This window comes from Glycine max, chromosome 9, assembly GCF_000004515.6.
Source record: "Glycine max cultivar Williams 82 chromosome 9, Glycine_max_v4.0, whole genome shotgun sequence".
NCBI lineage: Eukaryota > Viridiplantae > Streptophyta > Magnoliopsida > Fabales > Fabaceae > Glycine > Glycine max.
The window spans coordinates 2,367,670-2,388,491 of NC_038245.2; the positions used below are offsets into that span (position 1 = coordinate 2,367,670).

The following is a 20,822-nucleotide window of genomic DNA, read 5'->3' on the forward strand; positions in this document are numbered from 1 at the left end:
ATTACAAAATTTTATAATTTGATATAATTTTTTTATCAATCTGACTATTGAATTATATTTAAATATTATTAAGATTTTTATTTTAAAATTTTGTTGAAAATTAACAATAAAAAAAAGATAATTAATGATTCATATTTTAGTATATTTTTAAAAAATTATATTTCATTGATTTTAATTTGTATGGATGAGTTAATAAATAATTTTGAATTAATATGAAATTTTATATATTTGTTATAGGTAAAAATAATTTTCAATCCAATAGTGAGTTTTGAGAAAATATTATACAATTGATAGTTATCGAATAATAGTTTATCAAAATTAAATTGATATGATTTCATCATACTCATATAAAAATATAAAAGAAAAATAATGAATAAATTAAGGATCTTATATAATAATGGTTTTTATGTTTTTAACTTTTATGTTCTATTAACATTGTTGTTCTTTAGAAAAAAAATTAATATTTTCTTATTTTTTTTATGGAAATATTTTCTACTAGCTATAAAAAAATGTACATATATAAGTATGAGATTTCTAGTTTTTTTTTTTTAAAAAAAAATAGTCTAACGGATACTTTTTGCCAAGGAAGAAAAATAATTATGCCTTCTATATATGTACAATGAATTAACTAAAATATTATAATTAACTAATAAAATAAGAGCAAAAAAGGTATTCACTAATACAAATATACAATGTAATTAATATCATTCCATTTTTTAACTTATTGTTATTATCATCATATATGATCCTTTCTTTCACTACTAAATATATAAAATGAAGAGAGAAATTCAATTCATATGAGCGTGAGACATCATATATTAGTCCAATTACAGAGAGGGAGATTTTTATATTGTTCCAAACGGGTTTGATAACACTGATATGGCCCATCCAGCTGTTAATGGTGGTGGTGATAACGGCGTTCCGATGATTTTAACTGATCCAGATGTATTTGTTTGTTGTGGGTGTCGTGATACATTAACCATTCCAATCTACGAGGTTTGTCTAATTCCCTCTCTTCTTTACTTGTTAATTTAATTAGCCTTTTCTATATGTTATATGTGTGTGAATGCTTTTTTTTTTTTTTTAAAGGATGTGTGAATACTTAATTTCATGTAGTTTGTAAATTTTAAATTTACCTTTCATTTGATTGAATTGGATCCGGTTGATATATATATTCAAGTATGTCTGGTCGAGCCGACAAAAAGCCTTCTTTTTTTTATTATATTCCACAATATATTTGAACAACAATACACGTTTTTTATTTTAGAAGAGAGAGAGAGAGTCTAATACACTGTTACAACAACTATTTGTTATGACTAATTAGCCAATTCAATTCTTAAAAAGAAAAAAAAAAGAGAAAGGTTTGGAAAATAAATATTTCAATTTTCAAATCATCGAGAAGGGAGGCTACTGAGATGAACTTTGTAATGCCTTATTGTCAGTGTGATTTTTACCGAGGTTTGTGGGATTGTTCTTAGATAATGAATACTTACGCAATTATTTTTAAGATTTTGATAAAAAAAAAGTGAAGGTGTATCCACAATATATCTAAAATATGATTCCACATGGGTATACTTATCTGAATCCAAATCATAAGTAGTTCAATAAAGAACAACAAATGATGCATGTATATAAAGATCTAATGAGAATATATATTTTTACCCTATTTTCAATCTGATTAAACATCTCTTGTAACATTATTTAAGTAAAAATTGTTTATACTTTAGAGAACCTTGATCTCAACTTGTTTATATCCAAGTTGAGAAGCTTTCCCATGAGTACTCTTACATTAATTGATTGATAAGAGCTTGTTTATAAATCACATAGTAAAATATAAATTTTCTTTTGTAATCTCTATACTCATTGACTTTTTTTTTTTTTTTTACCAATTACAGTCATTGGCTTACTAACTGTCTTTATGATTCTCTTTTGTAGGTCTTTCAATTTATTTTCATACTTCATCATTAAAATTAGGTTTACATAAAAAAATAGTTTTAATTATAAAACTATTTCCTCAAAAAAAATTATAAAACTATTTATTTTTTTTTTGTTTCTTTTTTAAAAAAATACATAAAAATAGCGAATTTATTATTATTTTTATTGTTAGTAGCAGCAGCAGTAGTTTTTATTTCTATTTTCACTGTACAAAATTAAAATAAAAAATGTTTTCTCATACGAAACGACCTTAATGTAGTTATCTATCTCTACATGATTGGTTTTTCCCTTACAATTATTGGCATTACGATGGGTAATTAAGTTGACGACAATAGTTTTCTAGACAGTAATCAATTCTCTTGTTCTTCCCTCAAGTCGCTTATTCCTTCAATTAAAATTAATCAATCCTCCATCCTCACCAGCTCCAATAGGTTAGGACTACCCTTCAACGTTGTCCATGTTGTGCTTGACAAATAATATCCTTTTAATCGAGTTTTTTACAATAATTCATGCAATGTGTGGATCTATATGTGTAATTAGTATTTATTAGGTGATCTAGTATTGTATTGCTGAATTATATATAAAGAAGTATCACTTTTTTCTGTTCTTAGAACTAATTAGAACCCCCTAAAAAACAAAAAACAAAAAAGAACTAATTAGAACGAGCTGTAATATCTCTTTAACCTCTTGTTTCGTTTATTAATACATTCTTGATGAACTCAAGTCTCAAAAGGCAATGCGTAAATGTATATGTTGGCAAATAAATTCTGTTTTTATTAACTTTGACAGATTCTATTAAAAAAACTTCATAACAAACCTGCCATTCAAGTTCAAACTACATGCAATATGTATTATTAACAAAATGATAACAAATATGAGAACTGAAAAGAAGTGGATGTGTGGCCGAATTTGTAGCAAATATAACACCGCAGATGTTTCTATTTTGTTCTGCTTGACATTTTATGCACCAGTTTGTCCATTCTCGAGCTAGGCTGATGAAAAAATTATTCAATTTTTTATTTCTTTTGTTTATCATGTTTCTAGCTAGATTAATTCTTGTTTAGAGTTTCAACTATTTCTTACAGTTTTTTTTTTTTGTTTATCATACATATTCACTTAATTTTTTTGCGTGACTTCAAATGCAGTGCACCAAAGGGCACGTAATTCTTTGTTCTCCCTGCTGTAACAAGCATGGGTACAAGTGTCCCTTTTGCTCAATGTTCATCGGGGACAAGCGTTGCCGAGCTATTGAGGCAGTGATGGAATCAATGAAAACCGTGTGCTGTTATGCAAAACATGGTTGTAATGCAATTGTGAGGTACAGTGAGAAACGTGATCATGAGAAGACATGCACCTTTGTACCATGTTTATGTCCCCAGCCACGTTGTGATTGGATTTCCAATTCCAACGAATTAGGGCAACATTTCAAAGTGAAGCATTTCTACAAGAGAATACCATTCAAATATGGAGAGTTTTTTTATGTGTCTTTGAGGCGCGACACGACGACTCGTGTTCTTCAAGCGGTAAGTGATGGAAAATTGTTTGTGATCAGCAATGATAAGAGGGAGAAGAAAAATTCATTGATTCTTTTCCATGTTGGGCCTAACTCGTGGATCCCTAAGTTTGATTATGAAGTTAGGGCAACGTCTGATGGTGCAGTTCTATTGCCTCAAACTTTTGTGGAGACAACTCAAGGACTGAAGTTTGAGTTTTCTTTACTAAGCTTTTTACACATTCCAATTGAGATGTGGCCTTGTAATGGACAGATCAAACTGCAGTTTCTGATTACTACCGTGAGTGGTGCTGATAAGGTTGTTAGTGAAGAAAACAATGACCAAAACGGGAGGCCCAAAAGGATCAGGAACCGCCCAGTTGGATTGAACGACTTTTATCCCTAAGAGCAACTGATACTCATGGATACTTCACTTCACTCAGTATCTGTTAAGTGTCCAAGTCTTTAAAAATGTTTGGAAAATTAATTCCAACAGAAACAGAGAAACATTTATCCTTGATGAATTTAAGAAAACAATGAAATTGATAGTTTTTCTATTTGTAGACATAGTGGAGTGATTTATAATGATAATGGTTTATAATTTTTATTTTGCTTTTAGTAAAGTTTGAGAAGTATGTTGTTGATTTGGATTTGCATAATAACAATTATATATTTATTATATTTTATGAATATTTATACATATCTAGACATGTATTTCACACATACCATATCCTATATATGTTAGAATAATGGTATATCAAATATATGTTTTCTTTTGTTAGCATATCAGATACGTGTTGTATTAGATGCACATATATCGTATTTGAGCATAATATGTTGACACATTATTATTGGATTTGTTATCTACTGTCATTATGGTTTTTCCTTTTGGAAGTTGTTATAAGTACTGTCATATATATGAAAGGGAATAACATGAAGAAGAACTATTCCATCGAATTCTAATTCCCTTCTTTCTTCTGGAGGTATTTCTTGACATCATATGAAAGGTTATTATTTTGATTTCATCAGTAGGGCCAGTCCTTATCATTCGGTTCCAAGAATCACAGACCGATTGGAATATGCAATTACCAAGTGCTACACACAAGGGCCCATCTAGGTCTTAGATTAGTATATGCTTGGCTTGTTAAATTATACTTTGTTACGTTTCTGTTTATTGAGTGCATGGAGTCTTGTTAAGCATATAATCGAACGATGTGTTATGTATAATAACTTTGTAAAGGGTTTAAGTAGACCTTGGTTTTTCTAGAGTATGTAGTTTTCATCAAGTAGCTAGCTAGGAGAGTTAAGAATATATACTTTTTTAATGATGAATGTGAGGGATGTTGTCTGAAATTTATCTGTATAGCTACTTGTTTTTCTTTGTGTACAACTTTAGGTTTTGCTAATTCATAAAATAAAAATTAGGTTTTGCTCAGAAAAAAATATTTAGTCGTTTGTTTTTGTTAGAAGAATATTCCCTGCTCACAAAACAATTTTTGTGAAAGATGTTTATTCTTGAAAAATGTATTCTTTTTTCTTTCATAAAAATAAGAAATAAAAAAATATTTGACAAGTGTAGTGTTTAAAAATTATTTCCAAAAGTAATGTATCTTTTCAATTTTTAAAACCAAAAATATCAAATCATATGTTTAAGTTGTTTTGATTTTCTATTTTTAGTTCTTTATTTCTTGTTCTTTTAACTTATTTTCTTCCCCTATTCCTCTTATCTAAAAATTATTTTTCACTAAAAAACAAAAAACACTAAAGCACAATCAAATACAAGTTGAATGTTTTTTTTTATCGGGATCGAATCAGTTCGTGTGCTATAATTGTAAGACAATTACCGTCGACTAGAGTAAATTTTTTTTCCTTTCTCTTTTATATTTATTTAAAAGTATTGCTAATACTTTTCTCTAAAATGCTTACAAAAAATAATTTTCACTAAATGTTTTTTATTATATTTCTTTTCGATAAATTTATATCTATACTAAATAACATTTGAAAAAAAAATGTTACTTGTAAAGTAAAATAATTACATTCATGTATTATATGATGCATTCACCTCACTTTTACCTCATTGTTTTCTCTTTCTTCTATCTTCTATGTAAATCAACTATTACATATATATCTTCTACAACACAACACTTAATAAAGGCTCAAGCCGCACGCTTAAGGAGGATCAACCCATAAGGCATGACTATTAAAAAAACAATTCATTGGCCAAAAGAAAAATGAAAATAGACTTGACCAAAGTAATTTTAACTCATTTTTTGTCAGAATAATTTCAATTTGATTTTAGTTAAAGTAATTTTAACTTGGTCTTAACACAAGTATTTTTAATTTTACCTTATCAAATAATATCAATTTAGTCTCAATCAGAATATTTTTAACTTAATTTTCATTGATTAAGACATCTTCAACTTGATCTCAATTAAAGTATCTTTAATTATTGGTTTTGACTAATGTATCTTCACTTTGGTCTCGGCTAGAGTATGTCCATTTTAATTTTGGCTAAAGCTTTTCAACTTGGCCTAGACCTGGCCATCAACAGTTAAACTTTCATCATGACATCTTTAATTCTATCTTGATTAAGACATCTTCAACTTGGGCTTAGGCAACATTGGTTCGACCTAAGTTAGAGAATTTTTGGCTAGACATTGGGTGAGGCAAAATCCTATAAGGACAATTTAATTCTTAAAAGAATAAAATTTTGATTTAGTATCTGAACATGTAAAAAGTATAACAATTACATCTAACCATTAAGTTTTTAGAATCATTTTATCATTAAGTTATAATATTCAAGATCAATTTGATATCAAGTTATATTTTTCAAAGATTAATTTAACATTAAATTATAAATTTTATGATCAAATTTTTCATTAAGTTATACATAGAACGTACTTGTCACACTTTTTATAGATTATACTTTTATATTTATATTTGGTAAAAAATTATAGATTATAATTTTATATTTACATTTGGTCAATTTTTCTTATACTTATATTTTTATATTAAATTTAAATCGAGTCCATTGAAAATTTTGCTGGGTTAACCTGGGCCAAAGTTGCAAGCCCACATCCAGAATTTGCTTAGTTCACTCGCAGCACCGCAATCCCTAATTCCACGCTTTCCCTTCTTAGTTCGCCATTTCACCCCACCAGTTAGCGAAAATTTCAAGTCCAACACTCACTTCGTGCAGGTAACGCATGCTTTTTTTTTTTGTTACTTTTCGATCGAAGGAAATGCTGTTTCATTAGATGGATAGAACCCACAAATTCAACTGGCTTATCACCTTCACTATTGTTATTACTCCTCGGTGGCTCTTCCCAGCGCCATGAAAAATTCCAATTAATGTACTATCAACTTGAAAATTTGGGCTAATCCCTTCTTTTTTTCTTCTGGGTTTTCTCTTGTAGATTGCAGGAGCATCAAATTTATAATGTGTCTTGTGTTTCATTCTATTGGCTACCATTAAGTTCAATTTGCTTACTTGCTTTTGTTTGTTTTATTGCGCGCTGGTTGTGATTCAATTATGGTTCCTGTTTTGTTGTGTATGAATTGTGAAATATGCATATTTCAGTATCTGGGGCAGAAAAATATGAGATGAGCATTTGATGTTTTGATTTGGATTGTAAAAAAGAGTGTTTTGTGATATTCCACGGGAATATCTGGATTCTAGTTAAGAACGCTTCCCAATTCACTAGCTGATTTTGTATTTTTTTATTGAAAGGAAAATGATGAGTAGACACCCAAGTGCTAATTGATACTTGAGAAATTTGGGTGTTTGGAGTGATGGGGTGTTCACATATCATTTCTGTTATTGAAATTGGAAGTGCTAGAAGAAGTTGATGTTTTATGTGTTTACTGTTTAGCATTTGCTAGTATTGCTACCTTCTTTCGTGGTGATCTCTTTTGTTTGAAGTGTCTAGGGTGAGAATGTGGATGAATATATGAGTTGTATTTGTTATCATGTATGTTATATGTCATGCGGTATGCGGTTCAACCTTAGCATGTTGGGAAAATTGTTTCAGGGGTGGTGCTACTAGTTTGTTGAAAGAGCATTTTTTTTCAACATCTTGATTTCATGAGTCACTATTTTGACTGAACAAAGAGATGAGGTTTATGCCCCTTTCCAGATTAATTTGCCGTCTCCCTCGGCCGCATACACGTGGGCCTTTGCAATCTCGTGCCTTACAGAGTGATTCTGTTCCTAAAGATCCACAGGCTAAGCCAATAAAGTACAGAATCCCTCAATTCTATGATCCCTATGGCCCCAGACCTCCACCCTCAGAAAAAATTGTTCAGCTTGCAGAACGAATTGGAGCACTATCGGAAGAAGAACGTGGTCAAATTATGCCTACTTTGTCAGAAAGATTAAAACTTCCAAAGTTGCAGCCAATTTCCACAGATGGCATGGGCATGGGTACAGAAGGTGGTACTGCTGGACCAAAGGTTGAGGAGAAAAAGGCAGAGAAAACAGCTTTTGATGTGAAGTTGGAGAAATTTGATGCTGCCGCAAAGATCAAGGTGATTAAGGAGGTAAGAGCATTTACTAACCTAGGATTGAAAGAGGCCAAAGATCTTGTTGAAAAAGTTCCAGTTGTGCTAAAACAAGGAATCACAAAAGAGGAGGCAAATGAAATAATAGAAAAAATAAAAGCTGCTGGAGGAGTTGCAGTCATGGAGTAGAATTTGAGATCACAATTCTTAATTTCCAATATGTTTTTAAGTTGCCATATGCTTGGCGAATGACTGTTGGAAGAAATTTCTAAAGGCACAAAGCAGATTTAAGAGTTAAGAACCTATAGTTGAATAATCTTTTTGAATCAATTTTTTCTTAGTTGACTTTTCTGGTTAATCATTGTATAACTTATAACTGTTGTGTTGGTTTGACATTTGTAACACTTTTTGCCTATCCTCTGCTCACATCTTTTCTTCCAAAGTGAAATATTTATGAGATCATAGGGAGAATTACTTTATGAATTTGTCATTTAGTTATTTGAGATTCCTGTGCTTGATATACTAAACTGGGTGGTCTTCTGTTTGAACTGGTGCTTGGTGGACCTCTTGTGAAGTATTGTGCCTCTTTTTATAGATTTGTAGTCTATTAATTTAGGTTTCAATGTGCCATCCTTGTTCTAAGTATCAATGTATGATGATTAGAAATTTAGAATGGCTGTGACTTCGGTAATAGATTCGTATGAATTATTTTTCATTTTTCTTTGACTTTGTCAACGGGAAATTTTGGAAAGGAACGCTGTTCATGAAATAGGGTTGTTATGCACTGAATTTTGTCAAGAATAAGGATAACCATATTCTATTCTAGACGGAGTCTAAGGAAAAATTTTGTACCTGTCTGTCTTCCTTCCCCTCTTCTCTACCAAAATGAAAAAATTCAACTATCGAATATTCTGGCTGATCTTTCCAATAATTCACATGCACATTGAGTTGAAGTGGCTGTCTGACTTGACGGTGATTTCATCAATTGCAATTTAAAAAAAAAAAAATCACATCATAGAACAAATTCAAAAAAGAGAATCCAAAAGAACAAAAAGGGCAAATGCAAAAATAAACTACAAATCATATCCTAAAAAGAACAACAATGACCGATCCAAAAAATAAGAAAAAGAAAGGGACATAATGAGAAATTAGAGAAGTAAAAGTAAAAAAAATAAGACTTTCCTACATATGAAATATGTTTTAATTTCGTACCGTAGAATCCATCTCTTTTCTATTACTTGATCATTATGTTTGTAAGTTATAACTTCGTACTCTTATTTGACAATTGTGTAATCGAATGAATGGAATAATTCAAATCATCTAATTTAAAAGGATAGCGTGTGCATAATGACGATGGTTATGATGATATCATGTTCCCCCGCTCCTCTTGTTTGTATGCTATGATCATATCAGATTCTTTCTTTAGCAAAAGCATTTTTTTTTAACAACATTTAGCCAAAGTAACTCAAAATATAATATCATGACATGGATGAGAATGACAAAAATAAAAGTAGCATGAGTTAGCCGTCGATTATGGCCAATTTACAAATATTCCGGACGACAGTTTCGGCTTTTTTCAACCAATAAAGTGCTTTTTTTATATAATTTTTTTTATATCTACGAATGTAAGATAAGTTGTATTTCATAAGTATAACTTATGTAGTATATAATAGTAATTTTTGACGGTTATATACTGTCACAACTCACAGACCTAAATGCCATTTTTTTTAAGCCCCTAAATGCCTTACTTGTAAAGTATTACTTATTTTATATTAATAATCTTAAAAGATACACTAATTTAATACTTTTGAAGGTTAAACTAAACTGTTAAGAAAAGCCACTCTCTTCTTCAACTTCCCAGTCCAATTGGTGGGACACATCTTTGGAGTTCGATACTTGTTTTATTATTATTATTATTATTATTATTATTATAATATATATATATATATATTATTTTAAGAAATTTTTTTTTATTTTTATTATTCATTTTCTTGAAATAATTAAAATTAGTTACATATTATAATCATTGAATTTCAAAAAATGAATCATAAAAAAATTACTATTAAAGTAATCTGATCTCTCATCATATATATATCATTTATATATATAGTTACTTTGATTTGATTTAAATGTTGTCATTTTTTATTCTTCATAAAAATCATTTTATTATTATGAAGTTTTTAAAACTGAATAAAATATACTGACATTAAATTAAAATAAATTACTGTTTTAATTTGATTTAAATGTTTTGTCATCTTTTATTTTATTCTCTATAAAAATCTTCTTATTGCTATCAAGTTATTTTAATGGAATAAAGCCTCCATGCATTAAATCCAATTAAATGTTGTGTGATCATAAAAAACGAACAATACATCAGATCAGTTTGGTATTTATTATTCAAACTCGCACGCATGAACAAAGAATACATTCTAAGATTATAATTTGTATCTCAACATTATCAGAAGATGAAACATTTTATATTATAGTTTCGGAAAATGTTTACTGCACTCAAATTCCATATAATGTTACTGATGTTGCAATGACAATAATGTCTTCATTTTATCTTTTCATTTTAACAAATAACAATAAATATATTTTAATAGATACATATTATCTCACCAACAAATTATTTATATTTTACAATTACATCAAACACAAATTTAATTCAATAATTAAAATAAAAAATTACATTGAATTCATACTTTTATAAACATATTAATTGGAATAAAACATTCCTTAAAATCAAATAATAATTATTTAAAATTATCATATTAGAAACACAAGAATGCCAACTAGTTGTACACAAAAATGAAAAGTGATATATTTTTTTATTAAATAAAATTTATGAGCTCATTAAAATAAATAATAATATTCACATAAAATTAAATTTATTTAATAATAAAAATTGTGAAAAAAATGTCAGACCTTACACGTACACAAACTTGCTGGCATACCTTTCAGTGTGTCGTACGCATAACCAAAAATGAAAAGAAAATAAAAACAATCACCCAGAACAGATCAGATCTACCTACAGGAATATTTCAGAGAATCTGATATTAAGATTTTTTTTTATATAAAAAGGATTATTAAGATTAAAAAAGAACACGCTGCGAGAAAGAAAATACACGTGTAAATATAAATTTGTTTACCATGAACGATTGGATCAGTTATACTTATTTGTGTATGTGATCTAAAATTTGAATTCATGTTTATTGAAATAAATTATATTAAAAAAGAAAAAATCATCTTATATATTATTTTATATTAATATTATGATAAGATAAAAAAAATATTTGTTTTATTTTAGAAAGAAAAAAAAAGTTAAAGGAATGCAACAAGAAAAGAAAGAAAGGTGTGAGCACAGAGTGTCAGCACGTGTCCCCCATAACAAAACGTTGTGGTTCAAACTTCAAAGACAGCAACAACAAATGTCATTTGTGAGTGCAAATGTAGTCACTGGGGAAAACACAGATCATAGTTCATAGACACATAACAGCACCTGACTCTGCTTTTTTCCTTAAAAAGCCCGAAACCTCTTTGCAACCAACAATTCCTTGGTTAAAATCAAAACTCTGTTTGGTCTCAAACACTAAACACGTATACTTTCTCTCACTCTCTCTTCCTTAACGGTTACGAAAGTGAAACAAAAATGGTGGCATCAGACGGTGGCGGTGGAGGGAGATTGATGAAGAAAGTTCTGGGCTTGGGGTTTTGGGTACAAGGATTCAGGTGTTTTCCATGGTTGGTAGTGAGTTTCTACCTCAAAGATGGTCTGAATGTGGACCCTTCCACTCTTCAAATTCTTCAGAGTTCCGCTAATCTTCCCATGGTTGGAAAACCACTCTATGGCCTTCTTTCAGACTCTGTCTACATCTCTGGCCAGCACCGAGTTCCCTACATCGCCCTTGGAGGTACACCATACACCAAATCTTCACTCTTTTTTGGTTTCTCCATGTACCCTTTTGCTTTCTCTCTCTGATTTGATCATGTTAGAGCCAAGTTGCACACTTTTGCAACTTTCCTACAGTTTGTTGTTGGTTCCGTGATGTGGGGATTTTGGAATCGAGGATTGGTTCTTCCTTCTTATCCCAAATGGATAAGAGAATTGATGAATGAATGAATTGATCCTTTGTGTGTATAACTGTGAGGAAAAGACGTTTGCTTCTTCAGTGTGGGATGCTTTAATCGGAAAAAAAAAAGCATAAAGAAAAATGAATGAAGAAAAAGTAGGATTGAGATTCTGGACTTGAAAACAATGGGATAGAGTTTGGTATCTTTCTTTTTTTTATTTTGCTTTTGTTGGAAACTATTTGATGTAATAATCTCTTAAGTCCCATGTTTTTTGTTTATAGATTCTTTAAAGTCGTTAGATACTGATGGTTACTGGTTACTGGTAATATATTATCTGTTTTTCCTTGTATCAAGCCTAAGGCAAAAAAAGGATCTCCAGGATTTTGACCAGTCATCACTCCTAAACAAAATTAGAAAAAAAGAATGAAAAACCCAAATATGTGTTTTACTGCACTTTAGTCTCTTCATTCTGAATTTGTTCCAAAGTGTATACGTAATCGTATATATCTTTATGATGCACTCCAGTTGGTACCTCCACATCATTCGTTTCATTTAACATAAAAGGTTGATGTAATTAAACCTACTCCTTCCATATCTGTCGAACTTTGGAACATAGCCATTTCAAGTGCAGCATTGTGGACTTCATGATTATTTCTATCCTCGTTGGTCTAAAAATGTTTTTTCCTTTTACTTGTAAGCTATTCCATCTCTCTAATTAGCAAGAATCCCTGATATGCCAGTCCTAGTCAAAATATTGACCTAAAGGGAATCGATGAGTGATTACCTCATGAAGGGGCAAATAGCTAGGCTAACCAATTGTATGATTTGATTAAAAGACTTAGCATGAATCAATGACCTCTGGGTCCAACATTTTGCTTGCCTTGAATTTTCATGAATTTCTCCCTCTTTTTCTTGATGGACATTTCCTCCATGGTTTCTCGGTTGCTAAAATTGGAATTGGTATTGAAGTTTCTCCATTCAAGCTCTCATCTCTAAGAGCAGCTTATAATATTATTGCATTTTTTGATTTTGTGCAAGCAGTCTTCAATTATAGTATTGAGGAAAATCCCCTTTTTTAGGTGGAAATTTCCTACTAAATTTCTTGGTTGCTAAAATTGGAATTGGTTTGGAAGTTTTTTTTTTTTTTTTTTCATTCTAGCTCTCTTCTGTAAGAACAGCTTTATGGCGTTTTTTTTACAAGCAAAAAGTCATCAACTAAAGCTTTTAAGAGAATCACATTTTTTATGAATTTTAAAATCATTCCAGTTGTTAGAGAGATATATAAAACCATTCACCTGTTTTCACTTAATAACTTAAGCTTTTGGGATAGTTGTTTTATGACATGATGTAGAAGCCTCTTTGACCAAGTGTTCTAGAGTTCAATCCTTGTCTCTCCCCATTCTCTTCTGATAAAAATTTGAATTATAGCACAAGGTAGGTGAGCTTGTGTATAGTACACTCTTCAAGTCCATAGGGCTCTTTTGTGAAGGGGCATATTAAGATATAATATAAAAACCCTCATTTGTCTTCACCTATTACATTAAGCCTTTGGGATAATTGGTTCATGATACCAATGTTTGTAGTTTTATTGCATTTCTAATTTCTACCGTTGATATAACTAATTCCTAAAATATTTCTCTGAATCTGTTTTTTGCAGCTTTTTTGCAGGCACTGTCGTGGCTAGTCATAGCAATCTCTCCAACAAACATGTCTATTTTCGCAATCTCCATATACCTCCTTCTTAGTAATCTAGGTGCTTCAATAGCCGAGGTTGCAAATGATGCCATTGTTGCAGAGATGGCTAAACAGACTCCTTCCTCAACCAAGCACCCCCAACCATCCTCCTCAGGCAATCTCCAATCATTTGTTTGGATAGCTTCCTCTGCAGGAGGAGTCCTTGGAAACCTTCTTGGCGGAATTTTTATTGGCCGGTTCTCCCCACAGTCCATGTTTTTATATTTTGGCCTTCTCCTTGCTCTCCAATTTTTTATAACCATCTCGGTTCGTGAGAGTTCTCTCAGGCTCCCAAAGAGTCCATCTGGTGGAATAAGGAAACAGCTTTCACAGCTATTGGTTGCTCTAAGAAAGCCTGAAATTGCATATTCAATATCATGGTTTACAGCATCTTATGCCATTATTCCTGCACTTACAGGCACCATGTTCTTTTACCAGACACAGTATTTGAAAATAGACTCGTCAGTATTGGGTATCTCCAAGGTGTTTGGCCAGGCAACAATGCTCCTATGGGGCATCATATATAATCAATACTTCAAATCTGTCTCATCAAGGAAACTGATATCGGCCATTCAAGTTATGATGGCATTCTTAATGGTTTCAGATTTCTTGTTCGTGCGAGGTTTTTATCGACAAATGGGCATGCCGGACTCGCTCTATGTTGTGATTTTCTCAGGATTCTTGGAGGTTCTATTTTTCTTTAAGATTCTGCCATTCAGTGTCCTAATAGCACAGATGTGTCCCCCAGGATGTGAGGGTTCTGTAATGGCATTTCTTATGTCGTGTGTTGCCCTTGCATTCATTGTGAGTGGATACCTTGGTGTTGCACTTGCATCGTGTATTAAGGTAACAGGAAATGACTTTTCAGGACTTCCATTTGGACTTCTGATACAAGCTGCATGCACTTTGGTGCCAACTTTTTGGTCATCATGCATACCAGACAAGGTAGAATCAAAAGCCAAAAGGAAAGACTAATTTATTAGCTTTTAGAGATATAAAATATAAAAATGTGATTCAAGGAAATAGTGGTATGATGCTGAAGTGATTGATTCTGTTTCATTTCTTTGCCTTCATGCATCAGCTGGCAGATACAAGCTATATCAGTTTGTTTTCTAGATTTTTTATACCAAACATTTGTAAGTGATAGGGTGTAAAGGTATAGCGTGACCATGTGATGATTATTTTCGTTCAAGAGGTGATTTTGTCTTTAGATTGAATATCAAGTGGATAGGCTCTTTTTCATTTGTTATATTTTGGATGGATTTTGTGTTTTGAATGTTTTTATTAGTTGATTAGTTGATGTAGAAGCAGCGAGCATCATTCGTAAATCATGTCAAACGGAATGAGCCATGTAAGCAGAAGCTACTAATGTGTTTTAATAGAAGAATCAAATTCATTTAATTTTGAAAATAGAAAGATTTAATCAGTTAAAAAAATTGAGGAATCAAATTCACAACACCATAGTTAGGTATCAATAATCTTTTCTTTCAATAAAAAAATTCCCTTCCCGTGATATTTCAACAGTAAGAATTCCTGCACGGGTGTTTAACTTATGCCACACATATTTTGATTGAGCTTTGCCACTTTCCAAAAGGCACTTAATTTACTCAGGAGGGTTCAAACCCATCTTGTGTGCACGCTCCCAACTTTATAATTCTAATCTTGTCAATCCAAGGCAGGGTCCATACATCATATTCATGTCAAACATCCGCAAAACCTGCTCTTCCGAACTATAATCATCTTCTGTGGAGAAAAAAAATAGAAAAATAAATACTAATATAAAGCCAACAAATAACAATAATATTAATCTTGCATTTGATTTTTCGAAATTTCAACCCACAAAAGAATAATAAGAACAAATGAATGATCATTATTATATGTTACAAGTTAGAGCTATAGAGGCCATTAATTACCGGGACGTTTCTTGACAACTTTAGATTTCTTGTTTCTTGATTTTGAAGACAACTTGTTAGTTGTAATTTTTCTCCACCTGTAGAACCTCTTCATGTTTTCTTCCTCTATCCCTCTCTGAAATTTTCTAAAATTTTGGGAAGCTTCTTTCTATTTGCCTCTAGGGAACTTAGGAAGTTAAGTATATATGATATATTTATGTGAATGCAAGGGCAACAATCCCAGAACTAGATTAAAGCACTCTTGGAAAAAACCGTTATAAATATTTGTATATATTTAAATTTTGAATTAATTTTAGGATATATATATATATATATATATATATATATATATATATATATATATATATATATACACACTAAGTTAAAGATATGATTTATTAAAAAAGGTTAAAGATATTATATTTGTTACCAATGAGGCCTACGTAGAGTGAGAAAAAAAATGGGGTGAACCAAGTTTGAATCATGACTCAGAGAAATCTTCATATTCAGTGTCTATCAGGATTTCAATCAATATTTGCTAATAATGAGAAATTAAGGAAGCCCTTAACTAAAAAAATAAAAGAAAAAGAAAGAATACTTCAGAAAGATGTTATGAATTATAAATGGGAAAAAGATTTAGTCCTCTTGAGGCAGTAAATTTGGCCTGCCAAAAAACATTACAACTGCTCAAAGTTTTTTTAAAAAAAAAAACAAACTAAACTAATTTATTTATATTATTCTTTACCCCCTTTAAAAGGAGCCTCGCTTGCTCTCTCATATTAGTTATTCTTTCCTTTCAAATTATAAGTTCTTTTGAAAGTTTTGATTTATCTACTCTTATCAATCTGGTTCCCTGTATTGAACGAGAGTATCTTTAGAAATTGTTCTGGAATAAGAATATTCTTTAAAATTTATAAATTTGTTAGCTTAAGAGAAGAGATTGATGTTAAATGCGAAAATTGTGATGTGGCTTTAAAGGATTCCCTTAGAGCCCAAAGGATATGGGCACCGTTGCTTAAGATAATGAAATGCACGTTGACATGCAAAACAAAGATGACAACAATACGAGACTCACCATGCATGTAGGTTAGCATTGGTGCAAGTAGTTCTTGGAAACATAAGAATGTGAGTTAATTTACATATAATGATGATTCCGTGTTAAAGTTAAACCAAGGCAATCCAAAATGTTCGAAGTTAGTTTTGTTAGAATATTAGTGAGAGAGTTGAGCACACGACTCCTTTCTTCCCACTTTTTCCTTCAACCATCAAGTTAACTGTATAACTCCTGTTATGGTGCCTTGGTACTTGAACAGAAGGTTGGTTTTCATGCACTAGGCTCATCATCCATTATTTTGTTGAGGACGCTTCATTTTGAGAAGATGGGAGAGTCCTGCAATAACATGTAAACGGCTATTTGGGACACCCGTCTTTGCCAGGGCCTTTCCATTGTTGTCAAGAAGCACAAAGCAAGGAACATAGCTAACATCATAATTAAGGAGCTGCAATAGAAAGATTTAAAAATAAGTCAGCAAGAAGTCATTATGAACAAAATGTATTCTCCTGAGATTAAACAAATAAATAAAATATTGAGTTATTCGTATACAACATTATCCTCAAGGTATAAAAGATAGCAAAACCAATTTCAATGAAGGTCATGCAAGAATATCGAGAAGTAATAGCTTTAATTAATGGTTAAAGTATTCAAAGAAAACTTGTAAGTCCATCCTAAATTTGGACCTCGGCTGTTTCCATCAAGTAAAGGATAAGGGCCTCAAATCTCTCATCAACAATGTGTTTTAATCTTAAATTAAAATTTGATGCTCTTCCCATACCCCTCCAAAAAATTGATGTTTCTTGTCAGAACCATCATCTGAAGTTTCACACAGAAATATGTCAAAATGGATCCCTTGCATATCAAAACTAGATGCATTGAAGGACATATATATGAAAATGGACTTAGAATGTAATGTTTTGAACTTTTCGGCTCAAGAGTGATCGTAGGATGGGATGGTACTCTCTGTTTGGATAAAATGCTGGCATTGTCCATTTGTCAATTTTTAATAGCATATGCTAACAAATGAGATTGTCCAAGGTATAATCCGACAGTTAAAAGGTAAGTTTAATGTGGAAGCAGCATTTGTTACAATGCATGCTGTACATAATCCAAGGCAAGATATCAGGTTAAGCTCATTTAAGCAGCAGCTGGAGTGTAAAGAAAATTAGAATGGTTTGCATGCAAAGGTAATTCTGAAAGAATGAACAAAAAATAAAAAAGCCAAAAAGTATTTTCAAGAAGAGGCAAGAATGCAATACTTCTCGAGAGGGATATACTGAGGATCATCACATTTGAAAAAAAAAGATAGAGAAACAGGTCTGCATCTAAAAGAGGAGGAGAAAAGAAGGCTTGGGAGCATGAGACTGACAGTGCGAGGTCAGGTCTGCGCAAATGTAGTTCAGCATACTTACTCTAGGAGATAACATGAATAATTATTATATTAAGCTTTGATAAGCTCCCTTGTCACATTTAATTCTTTCTAATGACCAACTTTGATATATACTCGTACTTTTGAGTTAAAGAAACAAAACAATATAAAAAAAAAACTTTCACAAAGCAACAAAGTAAATGTTAATAAGGTATGATACCCAGCCAAAATCCATCTTAAACCAATGACAAGTATACCCAATTTCCATAGCACAAACAAATGACAGTAGTAATAATCAAATATGTTAAACAATGTAAAACAAGTGGAACCCTGAACTAACAGAATAAAAAATATAACAGAAAAAGGAAAATTAAACAGAAAGGCAGCTTATATGAAGAGTTATCCATTTTTATTGCTGTTTGATCATTTTTCCAGCCTGGCCAAAACTGGGAAGACCGAAGACCAGTGCTAGAGAATCAATTGAGTTGTATGCTAGTCACATGATTCAAATCCAGATTGTTTTACAGAATGATGACAAGCATGCACAAGTTTGTTTCAAAAGCTCTTCCTTGATTTAGGCATGTGGTGGAAAAACCTAGTGTGTCACTGGCATTGAGATAAAATATCACCTATGATAATGCAAGAGAAATGTGAATTAGGGTTTGTTTGAATAAACTTCTCCATAAGCAAATACAAGAGAAAAAAAATTGAAATAAGCTTCTCTATAAGCTAAAATTAGCTTATGCATAAGCTAATCTGTAGAATTTCTTTCATATTAGCTCTAAAAGCTTATTTTTAACTTACACATGAGCTAATTTTAGCTTACGGGGAACCTTATATAATTTTTCCTTCTTTTTTTCTTCTCTTAAGTGTTTCTGGAGAAACTTATTCAAATAGGTCCTTAACTATAAACTACAGTTGACGTAGGATTTCCAACAAACTGTTCATGCTTATGTAGCATGGCTGCATGGGTATTTAGCAAGTTTGGTTTCATCTCTGAATGAAAAACATGTGTAATTGACATAAAAGGGGAAACGACTTGATTTTGTCCATGGCAATTTATGCAAATTAATTTATATAGTTAGAATTTATTTATTCCAATAGATAGAACTTGTTCTCATTAACGGGTTTAATTGGTGTAATCGGGAAGAGTTGGCTTTTTTCCCAAACTTTATTAGGTTATGTTTTTTTTCCTAGTTGCTAGTTGTCCATCCTTTTTCTGTCTATATTTTTTCTGTGTTGCTAAATGGCCATTATCCTACAACAATTCAGGCTCAGAAATAAAGTTAATCAATAACAGTCTCAGCATCATGCACCCTTGTATACAAAATGTCAACAGGATTTTATCCCAAAGTTCAGTCCAACATGAATGAATCCAAGAGTAATCTCAATTCCTATCATTTAGGTCAAATAAGTGAAAAAGAAGATACCTCGGGTAGCCAATTGGGGTTCTCAGCATCAGCCATAACAATGTTGAGCCAATTAGAGTTTCTGGTTTCGACTTCGGAGACAAATTTGAGCAAGGAATTGCAGAGCCTGCACTTGGGGGAGTAGAACTCCAACAAAGTCGCTTCCTTCCCGCTCGCCAGAGCCGACGCAAACGCCTCTGCCTCTGCCTCCGACTCCGACGCTGCAGCTGGACTCGTTTTCTTCTTCCAACTCGAAACAGAGCTCGCAAAATTGAAAGCGATTAAGCCAAGGTTTTGGAGAGATTTCAATGGCAAAGGACCCTCAAACTTGCAGGGGCTAGGGCTAGGGCTAGGGTTTGCATCATTCCATGGCCATTTTAAGCAAAACGCAGGTTGCTTGGGTTTAGCATTAGGGTTAGGGTTAGGGTTAGGAATCAAACCCATTTCGTTTCCGGCAACAGGGACAGCATCATCAAATGATCAACATCTACAACACTGCGGCAGAGGAGTGGACTGTAGCAGTGTTTAAAACTTAAAATATAATACTAGATACTGCTCAATTTTAATTATTTTAAGCTTTTACTTTTAATTTTACTATATAAATAAAAAATCTTAATACTCAATTCACCTATCAAAGAACCATTTCAAAAAATATTTTGATGTAAAATTAAACTTTAAAATGTTCAATTAAAGTAAAAATAAAATGAAGATGAAATTGATGTTCAAGTATATTTTACATGGATTCAAATGTTCATTTATTCAACATTATAATATAATATGAGATTGTTTTATACTTTAAGGACAAAATGACTTGTTTATTAAAATATTTATATTTTTAGGGTTTACTAATAATATTTTTTACAATATTCATTAAATTTATTTATTCCCTAATTACTATAATTAGTTCAAGTCATTATATGACGAATTTTAATTTACAAATTTATAGTCATTGAAAGAGGATAAAAAATGTAACCTTCGGTCATTTTATTTATTTTAAAAATTTTATTTTTGGTTCTCTTAGGCATTACTTTATAATTTTTGTTTGTTTTTTTATAAAGTATTTTTTTGTTAATCCGTCCTTCACTATTTTAGTTAAATATTATTTTGATTTATTCATTAACTTGCATATTCTATGACATATTCAACACATATTTTTGGTTTGGAGTATAACATAAATACGGACGTCACATGTAATAAAGTGTTACCTCAACACATTTACGTGAGAAATGTGTTTAGATTACAATGCAATGAAATACAACGTTGGTATTTCAATTAATATTAATTGTCAAATTAATAGATAAATTTTTTGTTGAAATTTTAATAGATAAACTAAGATTATACAATTAACATTAAAAAAAGATTATGG

The 20,822-nt window shown here is 31.2% G+C and overlaps 4 protein-coding genes across 5 annotated transcripts; 3 read left to right on the plus strand and 1 right to left on the minus strand.

Annotated features, from left to right (window-relative positions):
* Nucleotides 1-879: 879 nt before the first annotated feature.
* On the plus strand, nt 880-3,833 carry LOC102662420 (E3 ubiquitin-protein ligase SINA-like 1). Its single transcript, XM_006587923.1, has 2 exons — nt 880-996; nt 3,081-3,833. The coding sequence occupies exons 1-2, from the start codon at nt 880-882 to the stop codon at nt 3,831-3,833; spliced, it is 870 nt and encodes a 289-aa protein (XP_006587986.1).
* A 2,652-nt stretch (nt 3,834-6,485) lies between these two features.
* On the plus strand, nt 6,486-8,406 carry LOC100816926 (50S ribosomal protein L7/L12). The gene is made up of 2 exons (XM_003535092.5): nt 6,486-6,626; nt 7,459-8,406. The coding sequence occupies exon 2, from the start codon at nt 7,541-7,543 to the stop codon at nt 8,114-8,116; it is 576 nt and encodes a 191-aa protein (XP_003535140.1). The 5' UTR covers nt 6,486-6,626; nt 7,459-7,540; the 3' UTR covers nt 8,117-8,406.
* Nucleotides 8,407-11,220: 2,814 nt separating this feature from the next.
* LOC100820136 (probable folate-biopterin transporter 7) lies at nt 11,221-14,942 on the plus strand. Its single transcript, XM_003535093.5, has 2 exons — nt 11,221-11,838; nt 13,656-14,942. The coding sequence occupies exons 1-2, from the start codon at nt 11,577-11,579 to the stop codon at nt 14,705-14,707; spliced, it is 1,314 nt and encodes a 437-aa protein (XP_003535141.1). The 5' UTR covers nt 11,221-11,576; the 3' UTR covers nt 14,708-14,942.
* A 1,749-nt stretch (nt 14,943-16,691) lies between these two features.
* LOC100527038 (uncharacterized) lies at nt 16,692-20,007 on the minus strand. Of its 2 annotated transcripts, none has more exons than XM_006586586.4 (2): nt 19,478-20,007; nt 16,692-18,676 (listed from the first exon to the last, which is right to left on the minus strand). In XM_006586586.4, exons 1-2 carry the CDS (start codon nt 19,898-19,900, stop codon nt 18,569-18,571), a joined length of 531 nt encoding a protein of 176 aa, XP_006586649.1. In that variant the 5' UTR covers nt 19,901-20,007; the 3' UTR covers nt 16,692-18,568.
* Nucleotides 20,008-20,822: the final 815 nt, after the last annotated feature.